We start from the raw sequence: 20,269 nt of genomic DNA, 5'->3' as shown, positions 1-20,269 counted from the left end.
ATGATGTGGCTTGGTATTTATCTTTTGCTAAAGATGCAACTAACATACATCCATTAGTTGCTCATGTAACTGTTGATTTTTTTAGAAGGTCTTCTTCTTCTAGTAGTGTACGATAGAATGTTGATATGTCATTGAATGTAGGTTCTTCTTCTTATGTTTCAAATGATGAAATTATAAGAGACATCTCATATCATGGTGATTTGAAGGAAAATAGTTTATTTGAAAGTAAAGAAGTGCTTTCAAAGTGTTTTGGCATAATAGAAGTGAATAACAACTTTCAATTTAGAACTACAATATCAAATTTGAGGTCTCTTGAATTTAGATGACTACTAGAATGGTGCAAATGGTTTATTAGGACATCTCGTTATAAGAAGAGCGAGTTGTGGATGCTATGAAAATACATTTATGAACACGACTGTTCATTGAATACTAGTTGTCACATGCATGCTTCTTCAACAGTAATTGACAGTTGCTTGATAGATGAGTTCAGGTTCATGTCTACTGATCGTTTCATTCCAAAAGCAATTGTGCATAAGGCATGTACAAATCTTGGAGTTAATATAAGTTAGTAGAAAGCTTGCAGGGCAAAAGAACACATAGTAAAGATATTAAAAGGTGACACAGTTAAATCATACATGTTGATTCCAAGGTTCTTTGATAAATTGGTTGAATCTATCTCAGGAATAATGAGTTTCATATATAGAATGATGACATCAAATTGTGTAGACAGTGTAAATTTAGTTTTTAAAGATCTTAGAGATGTATTGCAAAAGTGGTTTGATGAAAGAAGTAAAGCTACTTTTACAATGAAGAGTTGTTTGACTTCTTGGGCTGAGAACGTGTTGCATTTAGAATAACATGAAAAGTCAAGAATTTTATTGGTAAGGTTTTTTTTTTTTTTTTAATGTTTGTATCTCAGGTAGATATAAATAGACTTCTATTTTTGTCCATCCGATAGAGAAATATAACAATTTATGTGTGCTTGTTTCAGATAGATGGAGATAGATAGCTATCAATGTCTATTTGTCTCTATTTGTGCATGCTTTTTTTTAAAAAAAAATTCTATATTTGTTTTATGTATTAGGTTGATCCAATTAGTATGATTGAATACAAAGTAATGGATGATACAAAATGATAATGTGATTTATTTATGCTGGTTCTAATTTGAAATATTCAAATTTACTTTGGAAATTAGTATAATTAGTATAATATATAGTGATACATTATAATATAAAGTTTATATGTTAATGAAACTTTATTATATAAATTTAATTTTAGATAAAGTTCAAAATTAATTTATGAGAGATAAAATATTTGAATGAGTTCAAATATTAATTTAATGTGGATTTGTTTCATATTAAAATTATTAATTATGAGATAAAGTTATATTTGAATATGATTCAAATTTAACTTAAGTTAAATATAAAATATTTAATTTAGTTATTAATTAATTGAATAATTAATTAATAGTTTAGTTTAATATTATTTAATTAAATTAATATAAAAATATAAGGTATTGGAGAGATATTCATTCAATAAGATTTAAATGAAATATTAATTAAATATGATTTAATTAATTATTAACTAATTGATTAATGGTTAATTAGTTAGTTGATTTGAAACTTCTATTAATTTAATAATTTTTAAGTTAATAGAATCCTATGATTTTCTCCTACCCCGTCTCCTACTCAATGAAAGAAAGAGAGTTATAAATATGTAGAAGAAAAACAGCTTTTCTTAACCAAAATAAAATCGATGATTTTCTTTTCATGCAAAATAGATTGTAACGACCTAATTTTTCGAATTAAGCTGAAGTTATTACTTTAAGACTAGATTCGTCCTTTAACCATAAGACTTTATAATTTAAAAAAATATATTTTTTAACAACATTAAAGAGTTTTTATTCGGGCTCTATTTCAAATAAAATTTTGAAAGTGTAAAAGTATCGATAATAAAGAAAGTTCAAGAACATAAAAGTCGTTCAATCATGAAACCCAAAACAGTCTCAATTACTAAAGAAAACCAAAATAAAAAAAATATATAAGTAGAAGCAATTTGAAGGACATTTCCCTATGGCAGTTTCGCGGAAAAAGATTAAACATAAAAGGGTGAGTATAAACATACCCAGTAAGAGACCCACTACTGATCCTGTTAGAAGAAAAATAAAATTGTTAACTTCCTATTGGAGGTGCCCTGCACTTTAAAAGTCTTGTGATCATGTAGGAATACACATAATCAGTCCAATGCCCTAAAGGACACAAATATTAGTCTAGTGCTCTGCAGAAAGCACATGTCAGTCTAGTGCTCTCGAAGAATGCACATGTCAGTCTATTGCTCTCAAAGAATGCACATGTCATTCTAGTGCTCTCGAAGAATGCACAACAGGTGGTGATCCCGTAGGACACCTTCAAGGCACACTACCCAATCGACAAAGCTAACAATTTTCCCTTAGTTCGTTATAAACATTTAATCAATCCATTCCTAGTATAGTCAAACTACTCCATCATATCATCAATCCAACTTAACACACTTACGTTCAATCTATTCAATCTATCACAAAATCAGTTGATACTATAACAACACACCAGACAGTCAAGATATATATATATACATAACACCTTTCTCAGTTTACAAATACATTATCCATCGTATCTACTTCTATACCAGTCTGGCATAATATACATTTGTCATCATATCTACTTCTACATATATTGGTAAACCATACTAAGTCCAGAGATCCAAACAGTCAACACATTTCAAAACTTTCAAAGAGTCCAGTAATAGAAACCCCTTACTGTAATGTTACTCAAATTTCTCAAACGAAGGAAACCTAATAATAAGAATATGGAACTCAATTACTTTCACAATACTTTCTTTCATTTAATTTCCTCAATGTAAATTCTAGCTTACCAGAGTATTGGCGAATCGAACTCCAACAAATCTACAATTTAGTTGTGAATCCAAAGAACTCAAATGCTACCTTCAAGAATAAATTAACAATTTAACTAATTATCCAAAACTACAACCCAAGGATAATTACAATTTAAAACCACCATACTCACCAATACAACTTACCAAAAAAATCCCAAAAATTAGAGTAAAATGGGGGCAACAACTTCGAATAACTGGAATCGACGCGTGTAATAGATCAGATCTAATCAACAAACGAAAAACAAACTTCAACTTACAACCCATGGCTGGAAGGTGAAGAGCCGCGCGACGGCACTTCGACAGACGCGACGGGCTCAGGTCTGGTCGACGACTGCTTCAACTAAGTAACAACACCGGTGAGATGATAGGTCAATCGGTGACGTTCCTCGTCACCTGGAGCATAATGTGGTGGCGCGAACGTCGAAGGAGCTACGCGCGAATGAATCACAGATTGGCTGGAAAACAGAGGTGAGACGCGATGCCGAGAGTTTGAACTCACGACGAACGGTGATTCGGCTTCAACGGAGATGAAGCGATCGGTGACGGCGTGGCCGGCTGACGTCCAAGAGTAATATAAAATGGCTAAGGGAGGCAGGCGGCGGTGGGCACGGGGAAGAGGAAGAGTGAAGGAGAAAGAGATGGGGTTGCACGTGAATCAATAAAGAATTTATATTTTAAATTAATAATAACATTAATTCTATTATTATTATATATTATTATTATTTAACCTTTAGTATTAGTATATTTTTTTTCATAAAAGCCCCCTTCACTTCCTGCTAAATCCACACCACAACCAAATTCCTTAAAATCTTAATAAAATTTAAAAAATTTAGCTTGAGAGAAATACCTTGATATTGGGGGTGTTACATAGTTTCTCTCTAAATTTTTTTTTCATTCCAATTGTTTTCCACAAACCAATCTCATCTTCGAAGATAGGAAGGTCTCCAACGGGTGGTGTCCCCAATTCGGTGGATTATAGATTCAGAGACGTCAACAAGAGTAAGTTCTATGTATCTTTTAATTTAAAAGCATATTTAGTTCTTTATTTAGAACTTTGATTCTAAATATTGTCAATGTACTGGTATTTTGGAATTTTCAAATTAAAATTGATGAATGGTTTTGTAAAGTCTTTCACTGCCAAGAGCTTTTATCCCTTTAGGGCACACATACCAATTAAACTAATGCAAGACCAGTTTTGCATACTTAACAGCTCTTGACAACGGTAGAGAGTCTAAATCTACACTTTCAAGGGGTTCCAACTCCACCACTCGATGAGCCAAAGATAGAGACGAATCATTAATGATCCATTAAGCAACATGAAACCTTGTAATTTTGGGGTCAACGGTAGTCCCTCCCATTACTAGCTCAACACTCAAACGGAGTCTCCTGTATCAAATATAAAATAATACAGACACAAATAGTGAATGAAATCTTGTGACGTAACAAACACAAATTTTATGTATACTGCAATTTGACTAAATATTGAACAAGAAAGCCCAAGGGAATGCACAAATATCCAATGTTTTTAGGGGTCAATTTGAAAAATGGCAAAACTACTTTTTCTTTTCAATTTTAGCAAACAACATTTTTTGCACGTGCATGGTATTTTATAAAACACCAAAATATTCACCTTCTCCAACTATAATTATTTTGTTTTTACGTTATAATTAATTTATGTTATGTATTTATCAACTTTTAATTAATTTTTACTTGAAATAGATACATCAACTCATATCATAACTTTTCTCTTAAAATCTCGGGACTCAACTAATTGATTCAACATTTTACTAACATTATTCAATCTTACTAATTTCAAAATAACCTAAGTGAATTTGAATTTCAAAATAACCAAATTTAATTTCAAAATTACAAAATTATTATTTTTTAGCATTTTAGAATCTGAACGATAGATTTTATATTAAAATAACCTTATCTCAAAATAATTTTAATGATTTGAATATCAAGATAATTAAATTATTATTTTAAAATTGGAAGAAAAGCACAAAAACCGCACACGCCTACTCACGTACACACGCACGCGTGCGTATACGCACACACACGCACACGCACACGCACAAACGCGCACACGTGGACACTTACACCCACGCACACGTAGACACACACACCCCGCCCAGTGGTTAGATGTAAACTTTCGAGGCCTACGACCCCGTTCTGAGTCCGATCGTTCCTTTCTATACCATTGTGCCTTTCTTCGACATTTTGAGACAAAACGAAGAAACCGAGTCTGGGCATCACCGTTCAGCTTTTGTGGGCAAGAAACTTCGAGATCACTCAGAGTCGGACCGCTCAGTGGTTAGATGTGAACTTACGAGAACTTCGACCCCGTTATGAGTCTGGTCGTTCCTTTCTAGGCCATTGTGCCTTTCTTCGGCGTTTTGGGACGGAACCAAGAAACCGAGTCTAGGGCATCACCGTTCGGCTTTTGTGGGCAAGAAACTTCAAGATCACTCAGAATCGGACCGCCCAGTAGTTAGATGTGAACTTTCGAGGCCTCTGACCCCGTTCTGAGTCCGGTCGTTCCTTTCTAGGCCATTGTGCCTTTCTTCGGCGTTTTGGGACGGAACCAAGAAACCGAGTCTGGGCATCACCGTTTGGCTTTTGTGGGCAAGAAACTTCGAGATCACTCAGAATCGGACCGCCCAGTGGTTAGATGTGAACTTTCGAGGCCTCCGACCCCGTTCTGAGTCTGGTCGTTCCTTTCTAGGCCATTGTGCCTTTCTTCGGCGTTTTGGGACGGAACCAAGAAACCGAGTCTGGGCATCACCATTCGGCTTTTGTCGGCAAGAAACTTCGAGATCACTCAGAATCGGACCGCCTAGTGGATAGATGTGAACTTTTGAGGCCTCGGACCCCGTTCTGAGTCCGTCCGTTCCTTTCGAGGCCATTGTGCCTTTCTTTCGGCGTTTTGGGACGGAACCAAGAAACCGAGTCTGGGGCATCACCGTTCGTCTTTTGTGGGCAAGAAACTTCGAGATCACTCAGAATTGGACCGCCCAGTGGTTAGATGTGAACTTTCAAGGCCTCCGACCCTGTTCTGAGTCTGGTCATTCTTTTCTAGGCCATTGTGCCTTTCTTCCGCGTTTTGGGACGGAACCAAGAAACCGAGTCTGGGCATCACCGTTCGGCTTTTGTCGGCAAGAAACTTCGAGATCACTTAGAATCGGACCGCCCAATGGGTAGATGTGAACTTTCGAGGCCTCCGACCCCTTTTTGAGTCCGGTCGTTCCTTTCTAGTCCATTGTGCCTTTCTTCGGCATTTTGGGACGGAACCAAGAAACGGAGTCTGGGGCATCACCGTTCGGCTTTTGTGGGCAAGAAACTTCGAGATCACTCAGAATCAGACCAAACAGTGGTTACATGTGAACTTTCAAGGCCTCTGACCCTGTTCTAAGTCCGGTCGATCCTTTCTAGGCCATTGTGCCTTTCTTCGGTGTTTCGGGACGAAACGAGAAACCGAGTCTGGGCATCACCGTTCGGCTTTTGTGGGCAAGAAAGTTCAAGATCACTCAGAATCGGACCGCCTAGTGGTTAGATGTGAACTTTCGAGGCCGTTGATCCTGTTCTCAGTCCGGTCGTTCTTTTCTAAGCCATTGTACCTTTCTTCGGCGTTTTGGGACGGTACAAAGAAACCGAGTCTAGGGCATACCGTTTGGCTTTCGTAGGCAAGAAACTTCGAGATCACTCAGAATTGGACCGCCCAGTGGTTAGATGTGAACTTTCGAGGCCTCGTACCCCGTTCTCAGTCCGTTCGTTCCTTTCCAGACCATTGTGCCTTTCTTCGGCGTTTTGGGACGGAACCAAGAAACCGAGTCTGGGCACCACCGTTCGGCTTTTGTGGGCAATAAACTTCGAGATCACTCAGAATCGGACCGACCAGTTTGTTAGATGTGAACTTTCGAGGCCTCCGACCCCGTTCTGAGTCCGGTCGTTCCTTTCTAGGCCATTGTGCCTTTTTTCGATGTTTTGGGATGGAACCAAGAAACCGAGTATAGGGCATTACCATTCGCCTTTTGTGTTCAAGAAACTTCGAGATCACTCAGAATCAGACCGTCCAGTGGTTAGATATGAACTTGCGAGGCCTCGGACCATGTTCTGAGTCCGGTCATTCTTTTGTTATCCATTGTGCCTTTCTTCGGCGTTTTGGGACGGAACCAAGAAATCGAGTCTGGGCATCACCGTTCAGCTTTTGTGGGCAAGAAACTTTGAGATAACTCAGAATCGGACCCACCAGTGGTTAGATGTGAACTTTCGACGCCTCCGACCCTGTTATGAGTCCGGTCGTTCCTTTCTAGGCCATTGTGCCTTTCTTCAGCGTTTTGGGATGGAACCAAGAAACCGAGTATGGGGTATCACCGTTCGCCTTTTATGAGCAAGAAACTTCGACATCACTCAGAATCAGACCGTCCAGTGGTTAGAAATGAACTTTCGAGGCCTCGGACCACGTTATGAGTCCGGTCGTTCTTTTGTCGGCCATTCTGCCTTTCTTCGGCGTTTTGGGACGGAACCAAGAAACCGAGTCTGGGCATCACCGTTCGGCTTTTGTGGGCAAGAAACTTTGAGATTATTCAAAATCGGACCGCCCAGTGGTTAGATGTGAACTTTCGAGTCCTCGAACCCCGTTCTGAGTCCGGTCATTCCTTTCCAGGCCATTGTGCCTTTCTTCGGCGTTTTGGTACGGAACCAAGAAACCGAGTCTTGGGCATCTTCGTTCGGCTTTTGTGGGCAAGAAACTTCGAGATCACTCAGAATCGGACCGCCCAGTGGTTAGATGTGAACTTTCGAGTCCTCGAACCCCGTTCTGAGTCCGATCGTTCCATTCTAGGCCATTGTGCCTTTCGTCGGCGTTTTGGGACGGAACCAAGAAACCGAGTCTGGGGCATCACCGTTCGGCTTTTGTGGGCAAGAAACTTTGAGATCACTCAGAATCGGACAGACCAGTGGTTAGATGTGAACTTTCGAGGCCTCCGACCCCGTACTGAGTCTGGTCGTTCCTTTCTAGGCCGTTGTGAATTTCTTCGGCGTTTTGGGACGGTACCAAGAAATCGAGTCTGGGGCATCACTGTTCGGCTTTTGTGGGCAAGAAACTTTGAGATCACTCAGAATCGGACCGTCCAGTGGTTAGATGTGAACTTTCGAGGCCTCTGACCCCGTATTGAGTCGGGTCCTTCCTTTCTAGGCCATTGTGCCTTTCTTCGGGGTTTTGGAATGGAACCTAGAACTCGAGTCTGGGGCATCACCGTTCGGCTTTTGTTGGCAAGAAACTTCGAGATCACTCAGAATCAAACCGCCTCAGTGGTTAGATGTGAACCTTCGAAGCCTCGACCCCGTTTTGAGTCAAATCGTTCCTTTCTAGTTCATTGTGCCTTTCTTCGGCGTTTTTGGACGGAACGGAAAAAAACCGAGTCTGGGGCATCACCGTTCGGCTTTTGTGGGCAAGAAACTTCGAGATCACTCAGAATTGGACCGACCAGTGGTTAGATGTGAACTTTCGAGGCCTCCGACCCCATTCTGAGTCCAGTCGTTCCTTTCTAGGCCATTGTGCCTTTCTTCGGCGTTTTGGGACGGAACAAAGAAACCGAGTCTGGGGCATCACCGTTCGGCTTTTGTGGGCAAGAAACTTCGAGATCACTCAGAATCGGACCGACCAGTGGTTAGATGTGAACTTTCGAGGCCTCCGACCCCGTTCTGAGTCTGGTCGTTCCTTTCTAGGCCATTGTGCCTTTCTTCGGCGTTTTGGGACGGAACCAAGAAACCGAGTCTGGGGCATCACCGTTCGGCTTTTGTGGGCAAGAAACTTCGAGATCACTCAGAATCGGACCGACCAGTGGTTAGATGTGAACTTTTCGAGGCCTCCGACCCCGTTCTGAGTCCGGTCGTTCCTTTCTAGGCCATTGTGCCTTTCTTCGGCGTTTTGGGACGGAACCAAGAAACCGAGTCTGGGGCATCACCGTTCGGCTTTTGTGGGCAAGAAACTTCGAGATCACTCAGAATCGGACCACCCAGTGGTTAGATGTGAACTTTCGAGGCCGTTCTCAGTCCGGTCGTTCCTTTCAAGGCCTTTGTGCCTTTCTTCGGCGTTTTGGGACGGAACCAAGAAACCGAGTCTAGGGCATCGCCGTTCGGCTTCTGTGGGCAAGAAACTTCGAGATCACTCAGAATCGGACCAACCAGTGGTTAGATGTGAACTTTCGAGGCCGTTCTAAGTCCGGTCGTTCCTTTCTAGGCCATTGTGCCTTTCTTCGGCGTTTTGGGACGGAACCAGGAAACCGAGTCTGGGCATCGCCGTTCGGCTTCTGTGGGCAAGAAACTTCGAGATCACTCAGAATCGGACCACCCAGTAGTTAGATGTGAACTTTCGAGGCCTCCGACCCCGTTCTAAGTCCGGTCGTTCCTTTCTAGGCCATTGTGCCTTTCTTCGACGTTTTGGGACGGAACCAAGAAACCGAGTCTGGGGCATCGCCGTTCGGCTTCTGTGGGCAAGAAACTTCGAGATCACTCAGAATCGAACCACCCAGTGGTTAGATATGAACTTTCGAGGCCTCCGACCCCGTTCTAAGTCCGGTCGTTCCTTTCTAGGCCATTGTGCCTTTCTTCGGCGTTTTCGGACGAACCGAGAAACCGAGTCTGGGCATCACCGTTCGGCTTTCCTGGGCAAGAAACTTCGAGATCACTCAGAATCGGACCACCCAGTAGCTAGATGTGAACTTTCGAGGCCTCCGACCCCGTTCTAAGTTCGGTCGTTCCTTTCTAGGCCATTGTGCCTTTCTTCGGCGTTTTGGGACGAACGAGAAACCGAGTCTGGGGCATCACCGTTCGCTTTCGTGGGCAAGAAACTTCGAGATCACTCAGAATCAGCACCCAGTAGTTAGATGTGAACTTTCGAGGCCTCCGACCCCGTTCTAAGTCGGTCGTTCCTTTCTAGGCCATTGTGCCTTTCTTCGGCGTTTTTGACGGAACCGAGAAACCGAGTCTGGGCATCACCGTTCGGCTTTCGTGGGCAAGAAACTTCGAGATCACTCAGAATCGGACCACCAGTAGCTAGATGTGAACTTTCGAGGCCTCCGACCCCGTTCTAAGTCCGGTCGTTCTTTTCTAGGCCATTGTGCCTTTGTTCGCGTTTTGGGACGGAACCGAGAAACCGAGTCTGGGCATCACCGTTCGTCTTTCGTGGGCAAGAAACTTCGAGATCACTCAGAACCGGACCACCCAGTAGCTAGATGTGAACTTTCGAAGCCTCCGACCCCGTTCTAAGTCTGGTCGTTCCTTTCTAGGCCATTGTGCCTTTCTGCGGCGTTTTTGGATGAAACCGAGAAACCGAGTCTGGGCATCACCGTTCGGCTTTCGTGGGAAAGAAACTTCGAGATCACTCAGAATCAGATCACCAGTAGCTAGATGTGAACTTTCGAGGCCTCCGGCCCGTTCTAAGTCCGGTCGTTCTTTTCTAGGCCATTGTGCCTTTGTTCGGCGTTTTGGGACGGAACCGAGAAACCGAGTCTGGGACATCAACGTTCGGCTTTCGTGGGCAAGAAACTTTGAGATCACTCAGAATCGGACCACCCAGTAGCTAGATGTCAACTTTTGAGGCCTCCGACCCCGTTCTAAGTCCAGTCGTTCTTTTCTAGACCATTGTGCCTTTCTTCGGCGTTTTGGGATTGAACCGAGAAACCGAGTCTGGGGCATCCCCGTTCGGCTTTCGTGGGCAAGAAACTTCGAGATCACTCAGAATCGGACCACCTAGTAGCTAGATGTGAACTTTCGAGGCCTCCGACCCCGTTCTAAATCTGGTCGTTCCTTTCTAGGCCATTATGCCTTTCTTCGGCGTTTTGGGACCAAACCGAGAAACCGAGTCTGGGCATCACCGTTCGGCTTTCGTGGGCAAGAAACTTCGAGATAACTCAGAATCGGACCACCCAGTAGCTAGATGTGATTTTTTGAGGCCTCCGAGCCCGTTCTAAGTCCGGTCGTTCCTTTCTAGGCCATTGTGCCTTTGTTTGGCGTTTTGGGACGGAACCGAGAAACCGAGTCTGGGGCATCACCGTTCGGCTTTCGTGGGCAAGAAACTTCGTGATCACTCAGAAACGGACCATCCAGTAGCTAGATGTGCACTTTCGAGGCCTGCGACCCCGTTCTATGTCCCGTCGTTCCTTTCTAGGCCATTCTGCCTTTGTTCGGCGTTTTGGGATGGAACGGAGAAACCGAGTCTGGGGCATCACCGTTCTGCTTTCGTGGGCAAGAAACTTCGAGATCACTCATAATCGAAGCACCCAGTAGCTAGATGTGAACTTTCGAGGCGTCCGACCCCGTTTTAAGCCCGATCGTTCCTTTCTAGGCCATTATGCCTTTCTTCGGCGGTTCGGGACGGAACCGAGAAACCGAGTCTGGGGCATCACCGTTCGGCTTTCGTGGGAAAGAAACTTCGAGATCACTCAGAATCGGACCACCCAGTTGCTAGATGTGAACTTTCGAGGCCTCCGACCCCGTTCTAAGTCCGGTCGTTCCTTTCTAGGCCATTGTGCCTTTGTTCAGCGTTTTGGGAAGGAACCGAGAAACCAAGTCTGGGGCATCACCTTTCGGCTTTCATGGGCAATAAACTTCGAGAACACTCAGAATCGGACCACCCAGTAGCTAGATGTGAACTTTCGAGGCCTCCGAACCCGTTCTAAGTCTGGTCGTTCCTTTCTAGGCCATTCAGGAGACCAAAAGAGAAGAGATTGCCAGTTGTATTGTAAAGGCACTATGGAGTTCAAAAGGAATTGGCTGGGTCTTTGTTTGAAGCTAGTGGCAGATTAAGAGTTTTGCTGATTATGTGGATAAATACAAGTTGTCGATTATTGAAGTTTGGTCAAGAGAAGGAAGGTCATTACAGTGTGGCTTATAAGTTGTTTCAACATTAATTTATAAGTTGTTTGGAAAGGTTCTCGCAGAAAGATTAAAGAAAGTCAGGCCAGGTATTACTTTGTAAGACCTCCTATTATCTATACCTATAAAAGGAAGGGTAGAAAGGGAAATTCCTTAGCAACCAATGATGAGAGAATAATGGGAGAGGATCGTGCAGGTGGGGCCCGTCAGGAGGGATGAGAGAGAGAGGTATAAATATGTAATGTTGGGGTCGGGGAGGCTAGGTCTTTTTTGGTTATTTCAAGGAGAGTAAAGGCTGCTGTAGCCTGAGGGTATCCAGCCCCGTATAAAGGAGCTGGGTAAGTTTTCTATGTTGTTCTTCCTTTATTTTTCATATCTACTACTGTTGAATGTGTTTTGGCTTTTACATAAGTAAAGAATTATAGAGTGTTGCCTCTGTTTAGCCATTTGGTTAGGATATTTTGTGTTTTATTGTTAGAATCCTAACATACTTCTCCACAATTATATATCACCAACACTCTCCTCACTTGTGGGCTTGAAATATTTGAAAGGCCCAACAACTGGAAATGGATTTTAATTGGGGAGGAAACGACAATGCGAGGCTTGAACACAAGACCTTCTTGGACCACTTGCTCGGATACCATATTGAAAGGGAGACAAACAAACACACAACTTTACGTGGAAACCTGTGTACCAGGAAAAAAACCACTATATTTTTCTTCTTATTATTTTCTGATTAAAAATATAATAGGTACAAGGGAGAATAAATAGAATATACAGAGGAATAAAAAAGGAAAATATTTAGGAATTAAGAAAAATATTCCCATAAACTTTTCATAAATATTCTAAGATTCTAACAATAAAAAGTTCTATTTATTCCAAATTGTGACTGCTCTAATGTGCAGTTGTTTTCTGATTCAGATGATTGAGGAGCTTGGTGGTTCTCTCACTGCTGATGGGAGTACAAGCACTGATGTCATTACAGGAAAAGTGCGGAAAACTCTAAATTTTTGTATTGCTCTCTTTTCAGGGTTAGTCTTGCAATCTTAGACGAACACTCTTCTATGTGTCCTTTTGGCCTTTGAATACCGATAATCGTCTCATTTGCACCAAAGTTAGCGATTCCATGCACACAAGGCCTTTGCCGTTATTCTTCCATTGCCTCGTAGTTGTGCTTAGGCTGGAAATTGTTGTGAACCTTCTAGATCTAAAAGGGCATAGTTTCTTATTCTACTGCCTGTTTACTTTTAGTTAAACATCAAAATCAATTCTTATGTTTGAGTTGGATTGTATCATGCTCTTCCTTTTCATCTATCGTGATGGTGGGTAGTGGTTGTTAAGACAACCATTAGGCTACTTTGGGTTTCAGGCTTACTTTTCCCATTTTACGTGTAAAATGGCTCAAGCTCACTAATGAAAGATATTTGTTGGCTAGCTAGTGTTTTTATCCTCGATTTCCTTCTTCCGCTAATACATTATGTTATGGAATTTGTTAGATACCTAGATTAGTATAGGGTCAGGGTATAAGGGTAATTAGATATTTAGGAAGTTACTACTAGTTATTGTGTAAGTGTGGTTACTAGTAGTTATTATGTAAGTGTGGTAACTAGGGTGGTTACATGTAATAAATGGAGGGAGGGTAAGTGGGGAGAATTCTGGGATGTGATATAAGCCTTGGGTGAGAGTACTCAAGAGGGAGGGTTCCAAGTGCTTTATACTTGGTTTTATCTTGTATTTTCTTATAGTTACATTATAATAAATTCAGATCTTGTTATTGTTAGGAAGTATATGTCTCCAATATTATTTAAATACAGTAGAAGAATTAAAAAGGGTAATATTGACCCACACGAGAATATAGGAGAGATTATAGGAGGAGAGAATATCGGAGGAGATCTTTCCCATTAGTTTGTTAGTAAAGCAAAATAAAAGGGAGGAAAGAGGAGGGAGAAAGGGGACAAAATATTCCAAAGAAGTAGAGGCTGCCGTCTTTCGTGCTTGGGAGAAGTAGAGGGTCCAAGTCAAGTTCTTTTTATTATTTGTTTTGGTCATTTTCATGGTTGCGGTTTGTTCTTAGTTTTTCTTGTTCTTTGTTGTGATCCTCACTGGAGTGTGCCTTTAGGAAGTAGATGTGAGTGATTTTTTATTCTCTATACTATAATTCATTGAGGTAATTCAATAAAGTAAGATACACTTGCCGTATATTTACAGTATCTTAACAATTTGGTATCAGAGCGTTTTTACTTGGGAGAACGATAGAGCAGCACAAAAACGGATCGAAGAGAAGTTGGAGACCTATGATAAGGAAATCTCGGGGATACAAGTGGAGTTACACAAGTTGTTGGCAATTGAAGAAAACTTGTCATGCTTGCCAAAAAGCATCGAAAGACTGGTCATCTAGTTGGAAAAACAAGAACGGTTGCTAAATGCATCGAAGGAATAGCAGAAGGATAATTCGACAATCTCCAGAAGAATGGAAGGATCGTCGAGCAAAGGATCAACGATTGAGAGTATCATCGAAGGTGGAGGTAAGACATTGAAGGAAATCAAGGTAGAAGGTAAAACAAACAAGTTTGAAAGGGATGAAAACTCGAACGATCATAGCAAATTCAAGAAGGTTGAAATGCCTGTGTTCAGTGGCACTGATCTGGATTGTGTTTATTTAGAACGGATTGGAATCTTCAGGTCCATAAATCGATGGATTCCAAGAAGTTGCTGAATCCATAGAAGAATCGAGGAAAACGCGATTGCAACGGGTATACAACGAAGGTGAAGAGGATGGCAAAGAGTGACCAAGAAGAAACTATAGAGGAAGGTCGACGAGGATTACCTGTGAGGCTCGAAATGAAGACTCGAGTGAAGAAAAACTTGTTGCTCAAAGAAACACAAAATGGCTGGTTGCAATGGAGAAAGAAGAAGCCGACAGTTACCGGTCTATAGAGGCTCGAGAAGGTGGTCTGGAATAGGGGTGAATCACGTGACGAGGAAGAAGTTGCTGCACACCTGATGGTGCCAATCACGTGGTAGAAATTTGTAGGAAAGAGGATTAGGACAAAAGGAACAATCTTGGGTTTTACTATTTCAAGTGGGCTTCAACTTACTCTAAATGAGCTTCAACTTATTCTAAATAAAACATTGGGGGCACATCATTTTGTAGATGAAGTGGATGGAGAGTTCCAAAAATAGGAGGGAAGAAAAACGTGTATGTAGGTGGGTCCTAGGAATGAAACCGGCGACAGTATGATTTTGGTCTTGACGCAACACTTTGATTATGGCCTAGCCCACTAGAGATGAAGAGTTTGAAAATTAAACACTTGTTGGTGATATGCAAAGGGTTAACTAAGACAATGTGTTTTGGAAAAGGAAAATTCAAGTACATTGGGCTGCTTTGTGTGGCTGAAGTCAATGGACCTTATTGGAATCGAGAGTTTTTCAAAGCCGAAGGGGAGGATTTCTTTTTCAACATTGAAGAGCAGAATGTTGGGGATTGTTTGCAATTAAAAAGAGAAAAAAAGAAAAGGGGGCCTTGATCATGTTTGTAAGCTCACCTTGAGGACAAGGTGTTTTGAAGGATCGGGTAATGTTAGATACCTAGATTAGTATAAGGTTAGGGGTATAAGGGTAATTAGATATTTAGAAAGTTACTAGTAGTTATTATGTAAGTGTAGTTACATCTTATTATAAATGGAGGGAGGGTAAGTAAGGGGAGAATTCTGGGGAGTGATTTAGGGCTTGGGTGAGAGTACTCAAGAGGGAGGTTCCAAGTGCCTTATACTTGGTTTTATCTTGTATTTTCTTATAGTTCATTATAATAAATTAAGATCTTGTTCTTGTTAGGAAGTATCCTAACAGAATTCCTCTAGAAGGTCTCATGTTAGCGAATGATAATTTGCGTTAAGTGTGTACTTGTAGGAGTTCTTCTCCCGGGCATCTATGGTTGATATTCTTTACCTTTCAATATATCAAAGCCAAGGATTCTTTTGCATTTCTCTATGCTTTTTCTTTACCCATTTATGCTTTTTTCAGTTATATTTGAGAGTAGTATTTCATTTCTTTCATGTGAAATGTTGAACTTCAGTAGTGTGGAGAGTGGAACGTAATATCTTACCTTTTATATTAGTAAACTTGATTTTAAGCAATGTGTTTTTGAAGATTTTATGTTGTAGAATGTTTTTTGTTCTTCAAGCTACTGTTCTTAACTTTATTTTCTCTTGTTAATGTTCTCAATGATTATCGAGCATATGCATTACCATGTGGCTTCAAGCGTGTCAGTGTGCTCTTGCTCATAATTTTTACTATATCTTGTTACTAAAATTGCAAGTTAATTGCAAATTACTCAGAGCTTGGATTTTCTCCTCCAGTTGGTTAAAGGAAAGCTACCGGGAAGGCAAATTTGTTGGTAAGTTCGAATGGCTTGCTAGTATCAAAGTGTAATGTATTTTCTTCCACTTATGTTTTTCATCCTACCTAATTTTTGTGATTGATTAATTCCTTATTGATCTGCAGACGAGTTGCCTTACATACTAATGATGATGACTACATATCGAAGTATCGAGCCAGCCTAAAAGCTGCAGGTCTCAGGGCAAAAGCATGTCCTGGAGCTTTATTTGAAGGGTATGATGTTTGCATATCAGCTCACGCTCAACCACCACCTAAAACTCTATCCCTGATAGTCAAGTCAGCCGGTGGAAATGTAAGTTCTCTGTTATTGTACAAATCTCGAGTACTAGGTTTGGTTCTCTTTCTTACATATACAACCACTATAATATGGCTATCCTCCCATCTAATGAAGACGTGAAAACAAACAAGTGATAGAACTAAGTCATGCACAGCGGAAAAAGAATCGAATTTCTACTCTAATTGCCACAATTAACATGTAACCATAAACTAATCAAATTAGGGTTTTAGGAAATATTACCTTTGAAGCTTTCAAAAAGTTTGATATCTTCTTACCAATTCAAACCGAGACCACCACTAGTACTCAACTGCTATCCTCTAAACAAAGAACCGGGTTGTGGGACCCAATTTTGGTGTAGAAAGTAATGGAGATAAAAGGGGGTTAGAAGGTTTCTTTTTTTTCTTTGGTTGAGATGATGAAAATGATAAAAGAGGCAAAAGTCCTTCAACATTTGAAAACACCTCTATTTATAACCTAATTACATGCAAAAATGCATGTAATTCATTTGTCAAATCTCAACACCTAATGTTCCACTAACAATTAGTGGAACTTAGTGGGCTAGGTGTCTATATCTCATATAGCCACATATCCCACTAAGAGTTAGTGGGATTATCCAACAAAATGTTGGATTTTCCCACTAACTTAGTCCAAGGGTAAAATGGTCATTAGATATTTCTAGTCAAAAGTCAAACTTTGACTTTTCTAAGTCAAAAGTCAATATTTTGACTTTTTACCATTTTGTCCGTCTTGACTAATTCCAACCTCCCGAGCATGAATCCGCATTCATTTTTCCAAAATTCAAATCACATTTGAATATATGGTCGGTCAAAGTTTGACTTTTCAAAGTCAAAAGTCAACATTTTAACTTTTTACAATTTTTGACCAATTCCATCAATTCCGAGCTTCTTAGTATGAATCCGCATTCATACTTATAGTATGAAAAACATGAAGCTCTTTTTCTATTTAGAAGACCGACGACTATCACTATACCTGTCGGTTTCTCTTTCTTCTCCCAATTCGAACAATTCGACTTATTTCATCACACTGTTCTAAGTTTAATCCATATGAGCTAGCAGAGGAACCTAATGGACCTATAGATCATGGGCTCCAACGATTCAAGATTAACTAGCTAAACTCTTTTAGACAGAGTTAATCAACATTCGTTAACTAACGGGTCATTCCACTAAAGTCCCGTAGTTGCACTCCCTCACTATAGATATATTTGTGTCCATTTGATAAAACCATAATTGGTAAGTTAATCCTTCACAGGTTGCTCGTAACCTTGGCTGGGTTAAAATACCGTTTTACCCCCAAAAATTACATCTTGCTCCTTAAGTCCCACTAATCCACTATTGAACAATTGGTTTAAGGTTCAACCTATAAACTTAATCCCTCTCGGCCAATGAGAGGGTGGGGCCCCTTGTTCAAGACTTGGATTCAGTGCTTAAGAGAACAACCTATCTACTAACCCTAAAGCGGGTAGGAGTGAATTCCATCTTGTACCCTATGTTCCCAGCTATCCACCCGATCATACCCTTGAAATTGGAGGCTTATTGGGCCAACGCTGATGAGCTGCCCTCACCTATGCAGATCTAAGGATAATCTCGTGTGAACAAGAGTTCATAGTTAACTCAGGATTAAGACTAAGTTACCGAGGTCATCAATAATTGAGATAGTCAGTTTTAAACAGTAAACGGTGTTATAACGTAAAAAAGATAAATTCATGGTTCAGTCTTATGTAAACACTTTACATAGGATGCCCCCACTTTCATGTCTCTACATGAACGATTAGGATCACCTCGTTTGTACTACAAAGTGGGCCGCATCCATAGTTTCTCTAAATAAGGCGCCCAACCTTTATTTCATATACTATAGACTATTTAGGCTATATACTCGAACTTGATCCACGTTTATGTTTACACATAAAGTTCAAGTTTATTCAAAAATAGCCTTGGAACTTGATTTATTGGATTTAAGATTATAATATTTAATTTCTCAATAACAACTTTATTGAACAGAATATGATTACAAACTACGAGTTTTAGGACAAAAAATTCCAACAACAAGCACGTATACGAATTTTAGACATGGGTCAATAAATCATAGACATGGTGACGTGTCATTTTTTTCTAAAAAATATAGGATAGTGCTAGAACACAGTTTTAATATATATAATTTAAAAAGTATGTCTCATATTTATATAGAAATTCAAAGTCAATAAGTTTATGTATTTATATGCTTAAAAATAAGCTTGTCCTTCACTCAAAACTTATTCAAAGCCAAGAGTTTAATATGTGTGTGTGACCAATCTTGACCTTTATTGCATTGGAATACTTGTTGTCTAACACATCTACTGTACTAACTAGTGTTCAACACGTGTTCTCCGAGTGTTCCATACATATTGTTTATTGATACACTAGCCAAACTTGAGTGTATGTGCTTCTTAAGTCTTTAATATTTATGTTTGTTTTGATCCTAGGAATTGAGCATGTAATGTAAAAAGTCTATGCACAAGGGGTCATATGGCCATCTCCGTGTTTCTTTAATTATCAAATTTGTTCAAGTTTTAATTGTCTCTAGATCGAAATCTGGAGTTATTTTTTTGTGATTTGGTGTACAAATACATACATCCATGTTTATAATTATGATTAGATTGTTTTCTGGTCGCAACATTTTATTGTTTTAGCTTGTCTTTGATCTTGAACTTACTATTATGTTGATTTAAATTCCATTTTAGCCTTAGACTTTCAAAACATCCATTTTTAGTCATCGAGCTTCCAAAACGTAGCCAACTAACGGTTTTAGTATTTTTTAAATTATTTTATCAATTAATATTCATTTATCCAATACTAATCGGTCATTTCTGCTATATGTGATTGGAATATATCTCATAGGAAGCATTTTGAAAGTTGGGAAAAGATGGAAAATTTTAGGGACTAGAACAAGAATTTGTTTAATATTTTTTGATAGGGTGAATTCTTGCAATTTCCGTTGTAGTATATACATAATTTTTTTCTCTCACTTGGCAAATTCATTATGCTTGAAAATTTAGGTGATTCATGAGCTAGATAAAGTAAACAACGTATGGAAGACGATCTTTGTGGCTTGTGAGGAAGACGTGGAGGAAGCCTTGGTGGTCGTAGAAAAAGGGATATGGACTTTCAACGTTGAATGGCTAATGGCATGTATAATGAGACAAGAAGTAGACCTGGAGGCCCCTCAATTTGCTGAGTCCCTATGAGAAACAAGGTCACCCTAACTTTCAGTTTTGAACAAGCAGCAGCCAGCCATTTCGTCCTTGTGTAAATCCACTCTTTTCTCAACTCACTCTAATTTGGTACATAAACAAACTCTGATCGCTCCATCTCTATATTCATCAGTACATAAAAGACGATAAGTTTATTCATGGAGAAAGTTGGATGTAAGTATGTTTTAGGAATGGCCCTTCATTTAGTAACTTTGGGAATTGTAAAAATGAGGTAATGAAGTTCTATCAAGTTGAATGTTCTTGTTTATGTTAGATGAGACTGATTCTTGGATACCAGAATTAACTTGAAGTACGTGTTTGAGTTCCATTGGAGTGATTAGAGAAAAAATGTTCCTTTAAAAAGGGTAATTTTTTTATGTAGACTTTTCTTTTTATTAAAATTGCTTAAAATACAATTTGAGATTATTTCAATAGCTTTCAAAGGGTTGTCAAACACTTGTAGTTTTTCTAAAATAACATATTTTCAAAATTAATTACTGTAATAGTTATTTTTAATTTTCAAAATGCCCCCACTA

The 20,269-nt window shown here is 39.9% G+C and overlaps 1 protein-coding gene across 1 annotated transcript; it reads left to right on the top strand.

The window, feature by feature from the left end:
- Positions 1–12,708: 12,708 nt before the first annotated feature.
- LOC116405964 (mediator of DNA damage checkpoint protein 1-like) lies at positions 12,709–20,096 on the top strand. Its single transcript, XM_031889687.1, has 3 exons — positions 12,709–12,842; positions 16,315–16,501; positions 19,539–20,096. Exons 1-3 carry the CDS (start codon positions 12,709–12,711, stop codon positions 19,725–19,727), a joined length of 510 nt encoding a protein of 169 aa, XP_031745547.1. The 3' UTR covers positions 19,728–20,096.
- Positions 20,097–20,269: the final 173 nt, after the last annotated feature.

The sequence above is a fragment of the Cucumis sativus genome, unplaced genomic scaffold (assembly GCF_000004075.3).
Source record: "Cucumis sativus cultivar 9930 unplaced genomic scaffold, Cucumber_9930_V3 scaffold52, whole genome shotgun sequence".
Taxonomy (NCBI): Eukaryota; Viridiplantae; Streptophyta; class Magnoliopsida; order Cucurbitales; family Cucurbitaceae; genus Cucumis; species Cucumis sativus.
Note: the sequence above shows the minus strand (reverse complement) of the source record. Positions and strands in the feature narration are given on the sequence as shown.

Excerpts from the sequence above, each read along its gene's own strand:
- LOC116405964 (XM_031889687.1), top strand. The coding sequence starts at position 12,709 with ATGTGCAGTTGTTTTCTGATTCAGATGATTGAGGAGCTTGGTGGTTCT. Across the intron at positions 12,843-16,314 it reads TGTATTGCTCTCTTTTCAGG|ACGAGTTGCCTTACATACTA; the intron begins GTTAGTCTTGCA and ends ATTGATCTGCAG. Across the intron at positions 16,502-19,538 it reads TCAAGTCAGCCGGTGGAAAT|GTGATTCATGAGCTAGATAA; the intron begins GTAAGTTCTCTG and ends TTGAAAATTTAG.